Raw genomic sequence first — 20,434 nt, forward strand, 5'->3', positions numbered from 1 at the left:
GTGGGACATTGAATGTCCAGTGTGCATGAGACCCAAGACTCCATCATGCACACTGGTGCTCATCATAAGCTCAAAAAAATAGCATTTTTTGTGCTGGCTTCTAGTAACAATTTAGGAGCATTTAGGCTTTTTTTAACCTAAAAACTGGTGGAAAAAGTGCTGTTAATGGCTTTTTGTAGTAACATTTTAGCAGCGCTAAAGCAATTTTGCAGTAAAAGAAAAAAAAAGCTCAAAAAACTATTAGGAGCGTTTAGCAGTTTCTGCTAGAAAAACGCTCCAAGAAACTTTTCAAAACTATTTTTTTTTTTCTGCTCCAAGACGTTGAAGCTCAAAAAAAATGCTAAGAGCCTAAAAGTAGTGTACATGGACACATAGGATAACATAATTGGACACATAGAATAACATAATTTAGCTTCTAGGAGTAGGAAAATAAAATCTATCAAACTGGAGATGTCAGCAGTCAACCTTCTCTGCATTGTCACACAACGTCACCCATGCTGCTCTTTCCTTGTATACCGAAATCCAAATATACTGCTTGCAACACAAGAGCCTCAGATTCTGGAAAGAATGATTAAGCAGTCTTTAGATCCTGGCACCAAGACTCGATCTTACAAAAACGGAAAATACATTTTTAGCCTGCACTGAACCAACCAACAGCTCCGTGTCAACGCTTGGGAAGATTACATCATTGTTTAATTAACTCTTGCCTTGGAAGAAACGATCAGCCAGATTTCAGATACGTACCGTTATGCTTTAAAATAATGGGATTTAAACAAACAAAAAAAAAAAAGTACAATTGTTGCTCTGCTAATTTAAGATTTTTTTGATTTGAGATTTGATTTAAAAATCTGATTTTGATCCAATTTATTTTCATAGAATGTTTACTCCAAAAGCATTTTATCTAAAGATCTCTTTCTATTTAAGGTACATTAATAATTTTGTTTATCAAGCATGAATTTAAAGTGTAAACCCTTACAGACCACTTGGCCCTACAGGTGAGCCTAGATTAAAGGCTTACCTGTAGGGCCAAGAAATACTGTATTTATTGGCGTATAACACTTTTTTACCCTGAAAATAGAGGGTAAACTGTGCCTGCGTGTTATACACAGGGGGCCATGTAAAGTTTTTTCCTGAAACTTCACTATTAAAGTAAGTGTGCGTGTTATACGCCGATATTAAGTGACATTTGCGCGGTCGTGAGACACTGCACCCAAATAAAATGTATGTTTTTCCCCCTACAAAGCTTTCTTTTGGTGGTATTTAATCACCTCTCCAGTTTTAATTTTTTGCGCTATAAAATAAAAAAATGTATGTATGTATATGTATATATGTATATATATATATATATATATATATATATATATATATATATATATATATATATATATATATATATATATATATATATATATATATATATATATATATATATATATATATATATATATATATATATATATATATATATATATATATATATAAATTAAAAAGGCTTGACAAAATCCAGGCAACCCGGTCGCAATTGCGACAAGAAATAGTGACCTGGCGCCCGGGGAAGCTTAGGCCTGTAGAAGGCCTCAATTACCGGCCGGCGCGGGGGGCGCATGGAGACACAGGATCCTCCCCCGCCGCGCGATCACGACAGGCCTGTGCCAGTCGGTAATTGAGGCCACGGCTTTGCGGCCTTCTACAGGCCTAAGCTTCCTTCTGTGATCTTGTGGGGCGCCATCTCGTGGTGGCCGTTGGCATTACAAGTAAAACAGCAATTCCAATGTGTTTTTCACTGTTTTCAATGCCATCTCCTTCCCTCTAATATGAGCCCCCAAACATTACATATTTTTTTATTCTAACACCCTAGAGAATAAAATGGCTGTCATTGCAAAACTTACTGTCACATCGTATTTGCGCAGTGGCCTTACAAATGCACTTTTATGGGGGGAAAAAATACACTTTTTTTAAAAAAAAAATAAGACACCTGTAAAGTCAGCCCAATTTTTTTTATATTGTGAAAGATGTTACGCCAAGTAAATTGATACCCAACATGTCACGCATCAAAATTGCGTCCGCTCGTGGAATGGCGACAAACTTTTACCCTTTAAAATCTCCATAGGCGACGTTTGAATTTTTTGAGTTACAGAGGAGATCTAGGGGTAGAATTATTGCTCTCACTCCATTGATTGGGGCGATAACTCACGTGTGGTTTAAAAATCTCTCTCTCTCTCTCTCCCCAAATTTAGTCAAAGCTGCAGAGTTTGTTTTTATTTAGACAACCCTTAGACAGTTTGTTGTTGTGTTTTGTGTGTTTTTTTTGGTGATGGCAGATTAACCCTTTAACATTTTCCCACCCGGCCTATAGCGGATTGACGGTGGGGCGGTGGCATTACCATTCTGAACGTCATTCAGAACAGGGTCCTTAGCGAGGCGATTGGTGGTGTGTTAGAGCTCCACGATTCTGGCTAAAATGAGAATCACGATTTTTTTGCTTGGAAGATAGATCACGATTCTCGCGGTGTAACATCATCTGTCACATTACAACAAAACAAAATTGGGCTAAATTTTACCGTTTCGTGTTTTTTTATTCATTGTATTTTTTCCCCAATAAATTGCATTTGAAAGACCACTGGGCAAATACAGTGTGACATTAAAAATAGCAGCAATTGCCATTTTATTCCCTAGGGTCTCTGCTAAAATATATATAATGTTTGGGGGTTCCAAGTAATTTTCTAGCAAAAAAAAAAAAAAAAATATTGATTTTAACTTAACAAGTGTCAAGAAAAAGATTTAGACTTTAAATGGTTAAACTTCCTGCATTTACACACAGGAGTTTGATCTAAGAAGGAAGTGTTCGTTACAATGTTTCATGTTGTTACAAACTTGGCAGACTGCCCAGATATTTTCTTTATACACACACACACAAGTGTATCGCTTTGATCTAAGGAGGAAGCATTAGTTACAATGTTTCCAGTTAAAAACTTGGCAGACTGCCCAGATAGTTTCTTTTGACATCTGATAAGTCTCTCCACTTGTTATATGAAAGAATCAGCACTCTGCCTTGATGTCAGGGGGGGTTGAATCGAGATCACAATTTTTTTTAAAGCGGAGGTCCACTTTTCGGAACCCCCCCCCCTCCGGTGTCACATTTGGCACCTTTCAGGGGGGTGCAGACACCTGTATAAGTACTAGGGCCAAAACTACTAATCGATTAATGGACAACTAATCGATTATGAAATTAAATCGATTACAATTTTCATAATCAATTTATTGGTCAGTAACATAACGGGGTAAAAACAACAAAAATTAGCCCTTTATAGTACAAAAAAGCAAATCGCTACTGTAAATATTACTTTCACTGTCCCACAGTAAAAAAAATAACCCCTTACAGTATCGATTTGCTCTTTTTGTACTTATTTTTGATTTTTTTTAACCCCCATTATGTTACTAAACATCTCAGGCCTGGGTTCAATATACTTCAATGGAGAAGCATGTAATGTGTTTTTGCGGCAATTTGTGTTCTGTAATCTGCCTAACAATAAATTGGCCCTTACTTTAAGGCTATTATCCGATTAACCACTTAACCCCTTCCCGACCGCCGCATGTACATATACGTCGGCAGAATGGCACGTACAGGCACATTGGCGTACTTGCGGCGGTCGGGTCCCCTCGGGGAGCGATCCAGGACGACGGCGCGGCTATTTGTTTATAGCCGCTCCGTCGCGATCGCTCCCCGGAGCTGAAGAACGGGGAGAGCCGTATGTAAACACGGCTTCCCCGTGCTTCACTATGGCGCTGCATCGATCGAGTGATCCCCTTTATAGGGAGACTCGATCGATGACGTCATTCCTACAGCCACACCCCCCTACAGTTGTAAACACACACACAGTGTACACCAAATCCTACAGCGCCACCTGTGGTTAACTCCCAAACTGCAACTGTCATTTTCGCAATAAAGAATGCAATTTAAATGCATTTTTTGCTGTGAAAATGACAATGGTCCCAAAAATGTGTCAAAATTGTCCGAAGTGTCCTCCATAATGTCGCAGTCACGAAAAAAATCGCTGATCGCCGCCATTAGTAGTAAAAAAAAAAAAAAAGAAATTAATAAAAATGCAATAAAACTATCCCCTATTTTGTAAACGCTATAAATTTTGCGCAAATCAATCGATAAACGCTTATTGCGATTTTTTTTTACCAAAAATAGGTACAAGAATACGTATCGCCCTAAACTGAGGAAAAAAATTTTTATATATGTTTTTGGGGGATATTTATTATAGCAAAAAGTAAAAAATATTGCATTTTTTTCAAAATTGTCGCTCTATTTTTGTTTATAGCGCAAAAAATAAAAACCGCCGAGGTGATCAAATACCACCAAAAGAAAGCTCTATTTGTGGGGAAAAAAAGGACACCAATTTTGTTTGGGAGCCACGTCGCACGACCACGCAATTGTCTGTTAAAGCGACGCAGTCCCGAACTGTAAAAACACCTTGGGTCTTTAGGCAGCAATATGGTCCGGGGCTTAAGTGGTTAAGGACCCCTTCACGCCGATATACGTCGGCAGAATGGCACGGCTGGGGTCGCCGGCGCGTGCACGCGACCCGGTCTGGAGCTCCGTGACCACGGGACCCGATGGCCGCCGGTGTCCCGCGATCGGTCCTCCGGAGCTGAAGAACGAGGAGAGCTGTGTGTAAACACACCTTCCCCGTGGCGCTGTCATTGATCGTGTGGTCCCTGTTATAGGGAAACACGGTCAATGACGTCACAAGTCCAGCCCCACCCCCTACAGTTAGAAACACATACGAGGTCACACTTAACCCCTTTAGCGCCCCCTAGTGGTTAACTCCCAAACTGCAATTGTCATTTTCACATTAAACAATGCATTTTATAGCATTTTTTGCTGTGAAAATGACAATTGTCCCAAAAATGTGTCAAAATTGTCCGATGTGTCCGCCATGTCGCGGTAAAAAAAAAAATCACTATATTAATCACATATTAATAAAAATGCAATAAAACTATCTCCTATTTTGTAAACGCTATAAATTTTGCGCAAACCAATCGATAAACGCTTTTTGCAATTTTTTTTACCAACAATAGGTAGAAGAATATGTATCGGCCTAAACTGAGGAAAAAAAAATGTTCATCTTTTTTGGGGATATTTATTATAGCAAAAAGAGGTGATCAAATAACACCAAAAGAAAGCTCTATTTGTGGGAAAAAAAGGATGCCAATTTTGTTTGGGAGCCACGTCGCACGACCGCACAATTGTCAGTTAAAGCGACGCAGTGCCAAATCGCAAAAACTGGCCAGGTCCTTTACCTGCATAAAGGTCCGGGTCTTAAGTGGTTAATCGATTAATCAAAATAAAATAATCGGCCAACTAATCGATTATGAAAATAATCGTTAGTTGCCGCCCTAATTTGTACCCACTTCTGGGAATAGACTCACGTGGGAGTCACGCCCTTCGCATCACCCCCGCTGTCTTCTGAGAAAAACGCTGGTCCCAGGAGACAGTGAGGGCGACTCGCGCATTAGGGAACCGGGCAGTGAAGCCGCACCGCTTCCCTCACAGAGGATCGCGGCGGAGGCAGCCAAGACACGAGCGATTGCTCAGCTTCGGCTGCCGACATCACGGCACCCTGGACAGGTAAGTGTCCATTTATTAAAAGTCAGCAGCTGCAGTATTTTTAGCTTCTGGCTTTTAATATTTTTTTTCGTGGGACCTTCGCTTTAACAATTAATTGTGCCGCTCTATGGTGTGTCCCTCGGACACGCCGCATCTCCAGTCACAGTTAAGAGCCTATGACGTAGTCTCTTTATCATGTAATATCACAGCTGATCAGTGTAGATAGGAAATGCTGGTCATCGACATTCTTCTGCTCACACTGACAACACGTCTGAAAAGTAGGCCATAAGTGGCTTCTCTCAGTGGAAACATCAGGGCACCGATTATCAGTGCTGCCCACCGGTGCAAACTTGGTGAAGGAGAAAAAAAAATTACCCGTTTACAAAATTTTATAACAGACTTTTTTCCCCCAAAAAAATTTCAGTCTTGTTTAGCAAAAAATAAAAATACCACCAAAAGAAAGCTCCATTTCCAAAAAATTATAAGAAATGTATACGAGTACAGTGCTGCATGACCGCGTAATTGTCTTTCAAAGCGTGACAGTGCTGAAAATTGGCCTGGGCAGGAAGGGGGTGAATGTGCCCGGTATTGATGTGGTTAAATGCCAACAGAGCTGCTCTCTTGATTTTAATTTCAATTGGAAAGATAAAAGACACTAGTTTTGATTACAATGAATGATGATTTTAGGGAACACAGTGTATGATAGTGAGCCGCTTTTATATACTTGTCTGGAGTCACTTTGTAAAGGATGCAGAATCACAATCAAGGGCAGAGCCAAAAGTTAATTCGCTAAATATTTATCGACAGAACAAAGATGAACTAAATAAACAGGGAAGAAGTGGAATCGTTTCCTTCATATAGGATGTGCGCTCCATTTCCTTGTTTACAACGTAGATCCAAATATTGCTTTATTCACTTGTCTAAACATGAGACCAATAGTTTATGCTTTTATTTTAACCTAAAACATAAGAAAACGGCTTCTTTCCATAAAGGATTTATCAACACAGAAAGGCAGGTATTGCAGATCACCGATCCAGCGAGGCACACACTCACTTTACATACAGCTTACTGACCCAGCACTGCTTCCTCCTCCACTACCCGACAAGGCTCACACCATCACCCAATACCCAGAGTACTGACCCAGCACTGCTTCCTCCTCCACTATCTGACAAGACTCACACCATCACCCAATACCCAGAGTACTGATCCAGCACCGCTTCCTCCTCCACTATTCAACAATGCTCACACCATCACCCAATACCCAGAGTACTGATCCAGCACCGCTTCCTCCTCCACTATCCGACAAGGCTCACACCATCACCCAATACCCAGAGTACTGATCCAGCACTGCTTCCTCCTCCACTATCCGACAAGGCTCACACCATCACCCAATACCCAGAGTACTGACCCAGCACTGCTTCCTCCTCCACTACCCGACAAGGCTCACACCATCACCCAATACCCAGAGTACTGACCCAGCACTGCTTCCTCCTCCACTACCCGACAAGGCTCACACCATCACCCAATACCCAGAGTACTGACCCAGCACTGCTTCCTCCTCCACTATCCGACAAGGCTCACACCAATACCCAGAGTACTGATCCAGCACTGCTTCCTCCTCCACTATCTGACAAGGCTCACACCATCACCCAGCGTACTGATCCAGCACTGCTTCCTCCTCCACTATCCGACAAGGCTCACACCATCACCCAATACCCAGAGTACTGATCCAGCACTGCTTCCTCCTCCACTATCTGACAAGACTCACACCATCACCCAATACCCAGAGTACTGATCCAGCACCGCTTCCTCCTCCACTATTCAACAATGCTCACACCGTCACCCAATACCCAGAGTACTGATCCAGCACTGCTTCCTCCTCCACTATCCGACAAGGCTCACACCATCTCCCAATACCCAGAGTACAGTACTGATCCAGCACTGCTTCCTCCTCCACTATCCGACAAGGCTCACACCATCACCCAATACCCAGAGTACTGATCCAGCACTGCTTCCTCCTCCACTATCCGACAAGGCACACACCATTACCCAATTCCCAGAGTACTGATCCAGCACTGCTTCCTCCTACACTATCCGACAAGGCTCACACCATCACCCAATTCCCAGAGTACTGATCCAGCACTGCTTCCTCCTCCACTATACGACAAGGCTCACACCAATACCCAGAGTACTGATCCAGCACTGCTTCCTCCTCCACTATCCGACAAGGCACACACCATTACCCAATTCCCAGAGTACTGATCCAGCACTGCTTCCTCCTACACTATCCGACAAGGCTCACACCATCACCCAATTCCCAGAGTACTGATCCAGCACTGCTTCCTCCTCCACTATACGACAAGGCTCACACCAATACCCAGAGTACTGATCCAGCACTGCTTCCTCCTCCACTATCTGACAAGGCTCACACCATCACCCAATACCCAGAGTACTGATCCAGCACTGCTTCCACCTCCACTATCTGACAAGGCTCACACCATCACCCAGCGTACTGATCCAGCACTGCTTCCTCCTCCACTATCTGACAAGGCTCACACCATCACCCAATACCCAGAGTACTGATCCAGCACTGACAAGGCTCACACCATCACCTAATACCCAGATTACTTATCCAGCACAACTTCCTCCTCCACTACAGGAAAAGGATAACGCTAACCTTCTACACAGCTTACTGATCAAGCATTGCTTCCTGTCCCACTGACCAGGCTCACACTATCAGCTTACTGATCCAGCACTGCTTCCTGAACCACTATTTGACAAGGCACACACCATTACCCAATACCCAGATTACTGATCCAGCACTGACAAGGCTCACACTATCACCCAATACCCAGAGTACTGATCCAGCACCAGCACTGCTTCCTCTTCCACTATCTGACAAGGCTCATACCATCACCTAATACCCAGATTACTTATCCAGCACAACTTCCTCCTCCACTACAGGAAAATAATAACGCTAACCTTCTACACAGCTTACTGATCAAGCATTGCTTCCTGTCCCACTGACCAGGCTCACACTATCACCCTCTATACAGCTTACTGATCCAGCACAGCTTCCTCCTCCACTAAGTGCCGGCTCACAACAGTGCGATGCAGGAACCAGCTTGATTCCAGCGCCGGTTCCTGCATTGCATAGAACTCGCAGGCAGTTCACACTGCCTTATGCAAATTGCTGCTGTGTCAATAGAACGTTAATGACTCCCCCAGGTTGGTTTGCATATCGCAGTGCGAACTGTAAATTCAGACAGGAATCGGATCGCATAGGTGTGAACACCCATGCAATCTGATTCTGGTGTAAACCAAAAATAAAAATAAATTAAAGGGGGAGGGGGGAAACTGCAAGATTTTGATTGTAATGTGATGCAAATTCAGCCATACAATCTGTATGGCTGAATTACGCATCAAAACAGAAATTGCACGCGATCTGCACAGCAGTGTGATGCGAATCCCATGCGATGTTCAGAATTGGACATGTATGAACCGGCACTAAAAAGACACACACAGTCACCTTACTGATCTTCTACTGCTTCCTCCTTGATTATCTGACAAGACCCACCATTAACTTCTATTGAGCACAGCTTCCTCCTCAATCTAAAAAGATGGCACATGTCACCATACAGCTTAGTTAGGCCATAGACGGTGCACGATTCCCAAAATCAACACAAAGGGGAATCCCTCCTGCCAAGATATTGTCTTCCCCTGGCAGGAGGTGGGGAAGACATCCCCGCCGAGAGAAGACAGCGATTATTGCCAGTGGTTATAGCCGTTGCCAACGATAATTGCAAGTAAAATCCGGCAGGCTAGTTGTACCAAAGTTGGTACATTCAACCTGCCCATAGGGTTCGAAATTTCGGCTGGTTCCTGTTGAACCAGCTGAGATTTAAACCGTTTAAGGCTGGCCTTACTGATCATCACCTACTTCCGCCTCTGCTTTCTGATAAGACCCATCGTCACCCTCTATACAGCTTACTGAACCAGCACAGCTTCATTGTCCACTATAGGATAAGGGTCACACTGCATCCTTCTATACAGATTACTAATCAAGCATTGCTTCCTCCACTACCCGACAAGACACAAACACACGTTATACAAGTTTACTCATCCAGCACCGATTCCTCCTCTACTGACAAGGGATACACTGTCATTCCTACCTACTCCACTGACAAGGCAAACACAATTACTTTATAAAGAATATTGTTTCCTTATTTGCTTACCATCCATTTCAAACTGCATTGGGGATAGGAGTGCCAGCAGGGGACACAAGGTGTATTGGGGCTGCTCTGTGCAAAACCATTACACAAAGCAGGCAAGTATGACATGTTGCCTTTAATATCACTTTAACCAGATCCTCCCATTCAGAATCACCCTGCATAGGATGTGGTAAAAATGTTGATAAAATTTAAATAGATTTCTTTAGAGCAGAAAAGGGCAGTAATTTACAGTAGCGTTTGTCAAAATCTTGCAATGTACACGGATCACCCTGAGGGGATAATATTTTCTTAACAAAAGTGGAGTCAATCTTTAAAAATATTTCTCGGAGTGTCACAGAATATGACAACTTTATACAAGTCATGCATAACCACCGATATCTCCTTACCAATCTCTGCTGGTAACTGTTTGATCTTGTTTTCCCGGATGCTCAGCATCGTTAGCTTCGTCAGGGTTTGAATGTCCTTCTCCACAGTAGTGAGACGGTTAAAGCGCAAAAATAGCGTGGTGAGCGAGCTGAGCCGATACACCACTGGTGGGATCTCTCGCAGCTTGTTATGCCGCAAGTCAAGCATGCGCAGCTTCTTCAAGTTGTCCAGAGAGTCCGGCAAGCTGGTTAAAGAGTTCTCGCTAAGTGCTAGCGTTACCAAGTTCACCAGGCAGCCCACCTCCGCCGGCAGCGATGGCAGCTTGTTACCATATAAATAAAGTTCTGTTATCTGTGTGAGTTCCTTGATGGAGGCCGGGAGTTGGTGTATGGACTTTTTGGCCAAGTCCAAGCGAGTAGAGTTCTCCTCCCGGCATTTGTTCAATTCCTTGATCACCTCAGCATTGCTGGCCTTTTTGCGCATTCCAGCTGCTGGGTTGGGACGTTTTATTGTATTGTCCACGGAAAATGCCACCCCGGGCTGTGCCCCGCTGGCATCTTTCTTCCCTTCTTTGGCATCTTTCACTTTGGTCTTAAGGTCCTTGTCTTTGCTGTCTTTCAGAGTGCCACCAGAGGCCTTGGACTCCTTTTCACGGTCTTTTACTGTTGCAGGACCCTTATGCTCCTTATCCTTGGGGTCCTTCTCTTTACCCACACTGGTACTCATGGTGCAAGCCAATAAGCCAAGAACCTCATGAACTCAGTGGAAAGCAACACGTGGTAAAATCCCTGGTCTTGGAAAAAAAAAAGGAGTAGATGCGGGTCAGAAATATTCCTCTGCTACATATTGTATCCTGGGGGGGTTCAGTGAGCAACAATCCAAGCAGGCAGCCAAATACCAAAAGTAAGAGCTCCAGGCTAGATCATCTGAAGTAAAAACAGAGAGGAGATTATAAACCAAGACAATAAAAAATTGGTGGAGAACAAACATTTCCAAAAAACAAAATAACAAAAAAAAAAAGCAACAGGCATTTATAAGCATATACACCTAATGGCCAAAAGATTTAAAGTGGTTGTAAAAATCACATAGATTATATTCTTTTATCCTCTGTTTAAGGCCCCTTCCACACAGGGACGGATCCACTTGCAGCGGTCCGCCAGCTCAGCAGGAGATATCTCCACTGAGTCAGCGGATGACAGGTCCCTCTCTGCTCACTGAGCAGGGAGGGGCTTGTCCAGCGCCGCTATGGAGAGATCAGACGGAAACGGACAGCATGTCCGTTTTCGACAGATCTCGCCCGACCTGATCCGCCATGGACGGATGGAGACGTATCACCACCCGTATGATTTTAGTGGATTGGATGTCATCGGACATGTCACCGCTGACATCTGACGCTCCATAGAGATATATGGATTGGCCGTTCAGGTCCGCCAAAAAAAACGACAGACGGACCTGAACGGCCCGACCGCGTGAAAGGTGCCTTAGGAACATTAAATACAGTGCGTTTTTTGTTTTTTATTACAAAGCGAAACACCTTGTTCTTCTGTGGTCACGTGTCCTCCCTCTGCTCTCCTTTTCCATCCAGAAAGTACAGTGGGAGGGGCTGAGATTCCCCTCTGACCTATGCAATCTAGCAGAGGGAGGACATGTGACCACAAAGCAGAGCTGGGAAAAGAAGGTGTTTAGCTTGATCACTTAAAAAATAAAACCAAACACAGACACACTGGGGGTTATTTACGAAAGGAAAATCCACTTTGCACTACAAGTGCAAACTACAAGTGCAAACTACAAGTGCAAAGTGCACTTGAAATTGCACTTGGAAGTGCAGTCGCTGTAGATCCGAGGGCGACATGCAAGGAAAATAAAAAAACAGCAGAGCTTCCCCTCATTTCAGATCTACCCCTCCGATTTACAGCGACTAAACTTCCAAGTGCCCTTTCAGTGCAATTTCAAGTGCACTTTGAACTTGTAGTTTGCACTTTTAATGCAAAGTGGATTTGCCTTTTGTAAATAACCCCCCACTGTACTTAATACGATCTTGAAACAGAGACTCAAAGTGTACACACACACACAGATTACATGCAAGAACCCCTGAAGGGGTTCCCACAATTAGCTACAGAAGGCAACCCCCATTGAAAGCAGTGGAAGCTCATTGGCTCCTGCAGCCAACCTGGCTCACTTGCATGTAATCACTTATGCAGCGATCACATGTGAATGGCTGCGATTAGCTGCAGGAGATGGTAGCCTCCCATTGCTTTCAACGGCGCTGCCTCACGTAGCAAAGGCCGGCTATACACAGTTGGAATCTCAGCCGGTTCAGCAGGAACTGGCCGAGATTTAAACTGTTAATAGGAAGGCTGAATGTACCAAGTTGATCGATCAATCACAGGCCTGCCAGATTCTCATCACTAGCGTTAATCACTGTCTTCATGCCACCACCGCCCCCCCCCCAAACCAAACTGGGGACAGGGTCATAAATGGTCAAAACCACAAGGAGGAGCCACTGCAGCTCAAATGGCTGAAAAAGTTGGATAGAAAGGTGTCAGAGCACACAGTGCATCGCAGTTTGTTGCGAATAGGTGCTGTGTAGCCGTAGACCAGTCAGGGTGCCCGTGCTGACCCATGTCCACAGCCAAAATCACCTACAATGGGCATGTGAGAATCAGAACTAATTCATGGAGCAATGGAAAAAGGTGCCTGGTCTGCCGAGAATGGTTTGAGGAACACGAGTTTAAGGCGTTTCTACAGATCTCAATCCAAATCAAGCTTCTGTGGGACGTACTGAAAAAAGTGCAATCGATGGAGCCCCCACCTCGAAACATACAGGGCCAATTCACACTAGTGCGTTGATCTGTGCATTTAGCACAGCTGTAAAGAAGCAGCTCAACAGAAAAACCTCCAAAAAGACAAGAATTTCCAATGTGTACTAGTCACTTCCTAATGCTGTGCATGCATGTCAACGTGCGTTAAAACTCAACTAAAATTGATAGAAATGTATATGCATTTTAGTGCAGGCCAGTGTGAATTGGCCTTAAAGGATCTAGTACTCATGGCTTAGTGCCAGATAGCATAGCATACCCCTCAGAGGTCAAGTGGCGTCAATGGCTTGAACTTATATGGTGGGTGGTCAGTGTGTGTAATAGGACCGAAAAAACTAATCGATTAATTTCATCATCTATTTGTTGTCGATTAATCGATTACAATTTTCATAATCGATTAATCGGCCAGTAACATAATGGGGTTAAAACAACTAAAATTAGCCCTTTTATAGTACAAAAAAGCAAATCGCTACTGTAAATATTACTTTCACTGTCCCACAGTAAAAAATGAACCCCTTAGAGTTGGTTCACACAGCAGCGGCACGACTTTGGGGGCGACTCTGCAAATCGCCCTAAGGACGACTTCAGAGGCGATTTGCAAAACGACTTCTGTATAGAAGTCAATGCAGGTTGCCCCTGAAGTCGTACAAGAACCTTTTTCTAAGTCGGAGCGACTAGCGTCGCTCCTATTAGAACGGTTCCATTGCTGAGCCGCCTGCCGTGTCGTCCCAGTGTGAACCGGGTCTTACAGTAGCGATTATTTGCTCTTTTTGTACTTATTTTTTTATTTTTATTTTTTAACCCCATTATGTTACTAAACATCTCAGGCCTGGGTTCACACCTCTGTTTTTTGGTGCTTTTTGCAGAAACACACTACAGTTCATGTACATGTTTCCTATGGGACACGTTCATATCCATGATTTTTTTTTGGCTGCTGCGTATTTGGACAGGACAAGGACTTAACGCAAAAATATGCTATTTTGTTTTTTTTGGTTCACTATACTTCAATGGAGGAGCTGCAAAAAAGCATGTAATGTGTTTTTGCGGCAATTTGTGTTTTATAATCTGCCCGAAAACAAATTGGCCCAAAAAAATTAAATTTTTTTTTTTAAGGCTATTATCCGATTAATCGAAACAATAATCGGCCAACTAATCGATCATGAAAATAATCGTTAGTTGCAGCCCTAGTGTGTAATATACATTTACAATATAGATATATACCGGACATTAATTACTACAGGGCTACATGCAGCTTTTGGGCCGCAGGTTGAGCAGCAAGCCTGCAGATAGCACACAGCTGGTGACTAGACTGTATGTAGCTCCAGACATCAAACTATTCTGCTAAACATACAAAACAAAAAGCTGCACAAATTGTTTTTATAGTTATTGTATCATGAGCCTTTCTGTAATTTTTAGCGCCCGAGAAAGTATCAATAATGACACGCAAGCGGATTGTTCCGAGAGTAATGAGAGATTTAACTTGAATATCTCCACCTGTTCAAACATTCAACAGCCAGCCATGGTATTGTCTGTTACAATTCATACAACCATCGCGGTAACCAATAAAAAAAAAAACACATTGTGTCTATAAAAAAAGAAAAAAATAGCTTAGAAAAAAAAAAAAAAAAAAAAAAAAAAAAAAAAAAAAAATCGCAGATGTTCCTATTCTAAATAGGGCTAAAAATGAGAAAGAGCCTGACTGGCTGAGATGGGCAACCCAACAGTTCGCCTTTCCAAAATCAAAGCTGATCCCTGGGAAATTTTGAATTTCCCCTTACTGTACAAAAAATATTGCCAACCTGTATTTGCCATCTCCACGCTCCAGCCATATTCCTGACTTCCTCCTTCATCTAGTTCCACCGGTCCTCTTCAGGCGAGATTGAGACACTATAATTCTGCCCATTTCTTGTGAGCCTACACACCCACTAGGGGGCACATCATTATGCAGTTTGGGTTGAAAATACTCCAGGAGTGGTTGGTGCTTATGTGGCCATGATTGTGGTTTAGTCAAACCCACCCACCACCTCCAAAAGGATCCTCCTGGGGTCACTGGACTGGCTAGAAGGCCTAGGCCCCTTTCACACGAGCACCTCAATTATATGGATTTCACTTGCTCAGCCGGGGGGGGATCGATCCGATGAGCAGGCGTATGACAGGTCCGTCTCCACTCACTGTGCAGAGACGGACCTGTCAGAGTCCTGCTCTCCTCTATGGGAAGATAACACAAAAACAGACCGCTTGTCCGTTTTCGGAGATGTCAGTGCCATCTGCCGCTTCATAGGGGTGAACGCTGGGTCCAATCAGGGCCACCTGAAAAAACAAACAGGCAGACCGGACAGCCTGTGTGAAAGGGCCCTTAAAGTAGAACTACAGGCAATTTTTTTTTTGCATTTTGGATAAAGCGAGGGTTACAGACCGCCATATTTTTTTTCACCTTCCGTGCCCCATTTCTGTGACTTAAATTCCTGTCCCATAGCCAGACAGGAAGCGAGAGGAAATCCCTGCAAATTAGGATAATCCATTGGGGACTAGCGTCTCCCATTGAAAGATTTCACACTTTTCTGGGAACAACCCAAAATTTTTACTTTAATTTCACTTTCAATGTTCATGTTAAACAGGACAAGGAAGGTGAATCTCCCTAACGGAAACACAGACAGCGATAAAAACTGACAGGTGCGCTAATCCATCTCCACGCTATCTAAAACTAAAAAAGGTTTGCCTTTAGTTTATTCACTTCAAAACAAGGCCAATTCTTTTCGTTAGAATTAGAATTAATTAGAACCCCCAAACTGTTTATTTTTTTAAGCAGAGGCCCTGATCAGTTTTGCATTTTTTTTATGTCACGCAGTGGTTAATCAAAACGCAATATTTTCAGGAATTTTAAGTGCACATAAAAATGCAATAAAATATAAAAGATGTTATGTCGAAAATAGGTACCTAAAATTTCACACTTTGAAATTGCGTATGCCTGTGGAATGGCGACAAATGACATTACCTTAAGTGTGACATGTTTGTTATTTAAAAAAAAAAAAAAATGTGAATCATTACAATCACTTAAGAGCCGGTTCACACAGGGGCGTCACGACTTTGGGGGGACTCGGCAAGGTGATCGATCTCAAGACAACTTGAGAGGCGTCTTGCAAAATGACTTCTGTATTGAAGTCAATGCAAGTCGCCACAAGTCGCCCCCAAAGTCGTACAAGAACCTTTTTCTAAGTCGGAGCGACTTGAGTCCCTCCCATTAGAATGGTTTCATTGATTAGAGCGGAGCGCGACTTGTCAGGCGGCTGAGTCGCCGTCGCCCCTGTGTGAACCGGCTCTTAAGATCACTTTAGCCACTTCCCGACTGCCGCATGTATATGTACGTCCACAGAATGGCACGTACTGGCAAATGGGCGTACATGTACGTCCTTGCCTTCTAGCGGGTGGGGGGTCCGATCAGGACCCCCCCCCCCGCTACATGCGGCAGTCGGGTTCCCTCGGGGAGCGATCCGGGATGACGGCGCGGCTATTTGTTTATAGCCGCTCCGTCGCGATCGCTCCCCGGAGCTGAAGAACGGGGAGAGCCGTGTGTAAACACGGCTTCCCCGTGCTTCACTGTGGCGGCGTATCGATCGAGTGATCCCTTATATAAGGGAGACTCGATCGATGACGTCAGTCCTACAGCCACACCCCCCTACAGTTGTAAACACACACTAGGTGTACCCTAACTCCTACAGCGCCCCCTGTAGTTAACTCCCAAACTGCAACTGTCATTTTCACAATAAAGAATGCAATTTAAATGCATTTTTTGCTGTGAAAATTACAATGGTCCCAAAAATGTGTCAAAATTGTCCGAAGTGTCCGCCATAATGTCGCAGTCACGAGAAAAAAAAAACAAAAAAAAAAAAAAAAAAAAAAAAAAAAAAAAAAAAATCGCTGATCGCCGCCATTAGTAGTAAAAAAAAAAAAAAATTTAATAAAAAATGCAATAAAACTATCCCCTATTTTGTAAACGCTATAAATTTTGCGCAAACCAATCGATAAACGCTTATTGCGATTTTTTTTACTAAAAATAGGTCGAAGAATACGTATCGGCCTAAACTGAGGGAAAATTTTTTTTTAGATATGTTTTGGGCGATATTTATTATAACAAAAAAGTAAAAAATATTGAATTTTTTTCAAAATTGTCGCTCTATTTTTGTTTATAGCGCAAAAAATAAAAAAACTGCAGAGGTGATCAAATACCACCAAAAGAAAGCTCTATTTGTGGGGAAAAAAGAACGCCAATTTTGTTTTGGAGCCACGTCGCACGACCGCGCAATTGTATGTTAAAGCGACGCAGTGCCGAATCGCAAAACCTGGCCTGGGCATTTAGCTGCCTAAAGGTCCGGGGCTTAAGTGGTTAAACAATAAAATAACAAAACCAATAAGCAACGTGTGTTTTTTTTTTACCTTCATGCATAGAATGCATGAAGGTAAAAAAAACTTCAGCTTTAGAACCACTTTAAATCACCTATTTTTATCTTATTGGAGTTGTACTTTAGTCAAAGAACTTTGTTGCGGTCACCAGTCTGGAACCCCTCTGCGGGAAAGTGGCGGTAAGTAAAACTCCAAAGGCAACAAAAGCTGCAAAAGTGAAACCAATAAAAAGACAGTTTCAGCTGAAACAGAGGCCTACTTTCGCAAAACAGCCAGAAACTGGTAAAACCGGAAACTTGGTGCCACCGATGTAATAAAGTTGAGGTTTTTTTTTAAACTTACATCAATCACACATAATGCCTGGGATTAGCATTAACAAAATGGCCGAGCTCCGACGCAGACTCTCGCCTGCCCGCCATTAACAGGTGAAAACGCAATTAAAGGTAAAAATATGCAGTGGGGGTTGTAAAAAAAAAAAAAAGCATTTTCTAAATATTCATTATTATTAACTATTTACAATCACAGTCTCCCCATCTCCACAATGAATTATATTCCACATTTAATGAGAACATCACGGGGCTTTTTTTTTTAGTAACATTAAGAAAATATCAGATTTTGTACATTTAAAGTGGAGTTCCACCCATAAATATAACATTACATCAGTAGTTTTAAAAAAATGTCATTAGTCCTTTACGAAATTTTTTTTTTTTTTTTTTTAGATGCCTTCAAAGTGTTGTTGCTAGGCAGAATAGTTAATCTTCCCACTTCCTGCACCTAGGTGCTTAATGCTTCCTAACCTACACCACACAGACTCCTGGGAATGTAGTGGGTGTAACTTTCCAGGAGTCTGTGCACTCCCCAGTCACGAAGAATCTTGTGACTTGGACAGTACAGGTGCTGAAACCTGATCTGACACTGCTTGTGCAGCACTGAGCATGTGCGAGATTTGCAAGGCTGAAACCCAGGAAGTCATACAGTCTGGCTTCATGATGCCCACACTTAAGATGGCCCCAGTCAATTTCTATTTTATAAAGTGCCTAAATGCTGTAACAACCTAACAAAACGGACCTTAGTTTACAGACTAACTTTACTAGAATACATTAAGCTTGTGTATTACAGGGGTATTTATATTTAAAAAGTGAAATTGTGGCCGGAACTCCGGTTTAAGCTGACCATAGGCAGTCAGTTTTTTTATGCATTAAGCCAGCCAAAAAAAAAATAAAAAAAATATTGAGATCCAAATTCAACCCCCCTCACAATGAGCTATGACTAAGCATTAGTTGTTAATGCGAAACGCGTCAGCTGTCTATCCCACTGTATGCTGTTGTGTGCTGTGCATTTTTTCCTTTTTACAATAAAGAGCACGTCTTTTTTTAACAAGACTTTTTGGAGTGCGGCTGTCCATCCATTCTCCCACCTGCTTACCCCCTCACAATCTTAATCCGTCATCTCCCCTATTCATGTAACAAGTGCAGAGTTCACAGCTGTCAAAAAAAATAAAAAATACGTATAATATGGTTCTTTTGGTTCAAAGGGATGAACTTCGGTCTGCAAAAGGACAGTTTAACCACTTAAAGCCCAAGAAAAAAAATATTAAAAGCCAGCAGCTACAAATACTGCAGCTGCTGACTTTTAATATATGGACACTTACCTGTCTAGGGCGCCCACAATGTCGGCGGCCGAAGCCGATCTATCGCTCGGCTGCTGCCACTGCCATCCTCTGTGAGGGAATCAGGAAGTAAAGCCTTGTGGCTTCACTGGTCCCTGCTGCGTCCTGGGACCTGTGTGTCTCCAAGAAGACAGAGGGGGAGGACAGCGTAGGCGCAGGAAGTGGCGTAGGTCACCAAGGTGATCTATGCCCGGAAGTGGGAGCAAATACCTGTATTACACATGAATCTGCTCCATCCTCCCCCCTGAAAGGTGCCAAAGGGGGGAGGATTCCAAAAAGTGGAACTCCACTTTAAAAAGGACAAAGCCTTTTTCTGACACTTGTTGCCAACATGTTAAATTCAGTATTTTTTTCTACTTGGAACCCCCAAACAATACAATGTATATATTTGTAGCAGAGACCCTAGAGAATAAAATGGCAGTTGTTGCAATGTTTTATGTCACACTATTTGCACAGATGGTCTTTCAAAACCAATTTTTTGGGGGGAAAAATTAATTTCATTCAAAACAAAAAACAAACTAAACCCGTAAAGTTGGTCCAATTTTTTTTATATAATGTGAAAGATGTTACGCCGAGAATCGTGATCTTTATTCTAAGCAATAAAAAAAATTGTGATTCTTATTGTATCCAGAATTGTGCAGCTCCAAATCATTGATAAAAATACAAAGCTTCTTGCGATTGGCTGAACGCTGCTCAGCCAGACTTGATTTTGTGCTGGAAGTAGACGGGACGTCCCCACGCCACTGCTAGAACAGAGCGCTGCATACTGAATGTAGCTGATGCTACAAACAATTTATATGGCGCTGACAGCGGCCGCAGCATTTGGTAAAAGAAAGCTATTTTAAAGGAAAGATGGAGTTGGGCTTTAAGAAAGTACAACAGACATTCCAGGAAGGTGTAAGAAGGCTGCAGACAGAACAAAAATAGCTAGACAGGCACGCCTGCCCTAAACAAATATGAGGATTCCTTAGTCCAGGGCCTGGGGGGAGCCAGCCATTCGGATTACTAGGCTTTTCCCATGAACCAGAGAAGGAAAGGGGCCTGCTCTGCACATGGTCCTTCAACACTGGGAAGCAGGAAGCTGAAACTGTCAGCTTGAGCTCTGAGACATGAAAACAAAACAAAAAATTGAACACAATGTAAATGCTTATAAAATAAAACCACAACTCTGCTAGTGGTATTCAGACCGCTTCATAAACATAAACGAGTAGGGTGTGTGAGGTGGGAACGAGTGGTAAAACAATGCGCTTCCTTTTTTTATACAACAGTTCTGCAAACTGCTTGTTACCTGTCGGCAGCCACCCTTCTCACCGAATCACTTCATATAACC

The 20,434-nt window shown here is 42.8% G+C and overlaps 1 protein-coding gene across 1 annotated transcript in view; it reads right to left on the reverse strand.

The window, feature by feature from the left end:
- The window catches only part of SHOC2 (SHOC2 leucine rich repeat scaffold protein), a 94,386-nt gene that overhangs the window by 53,173 nt on the left and 20,779 nt on the right, over window positions 1–20,434 (reverse strand). The window contains exon 2 of the mRNA XM_040361633.1: window positions 10,236–11,141. Within this exon, the coding sequence (XP_040217567.1) occupies window positions 10,236–10,941 (706 nt within the window). The 5' untranslated portion in view covers window positions 10,942–11,141. The remainder of the gene's footprint in view (window positions 1–10,235; window positions 11,142–20,434) is intronic.

Source organism: Rana temporaria, chromosome 8, assembly GCF_905171775.1.
Source record: "Rana temporaria chromosome 8, aRanTem1.1, whole genome shotgun sequence".
In the NCBI taxonomy this organism is placed as follows: domain Eukaryota; kingdom Metazoa; phylum Chordata; class Amphibia; order Anura; family Ranidae; genus Rana; species Rana temporaria.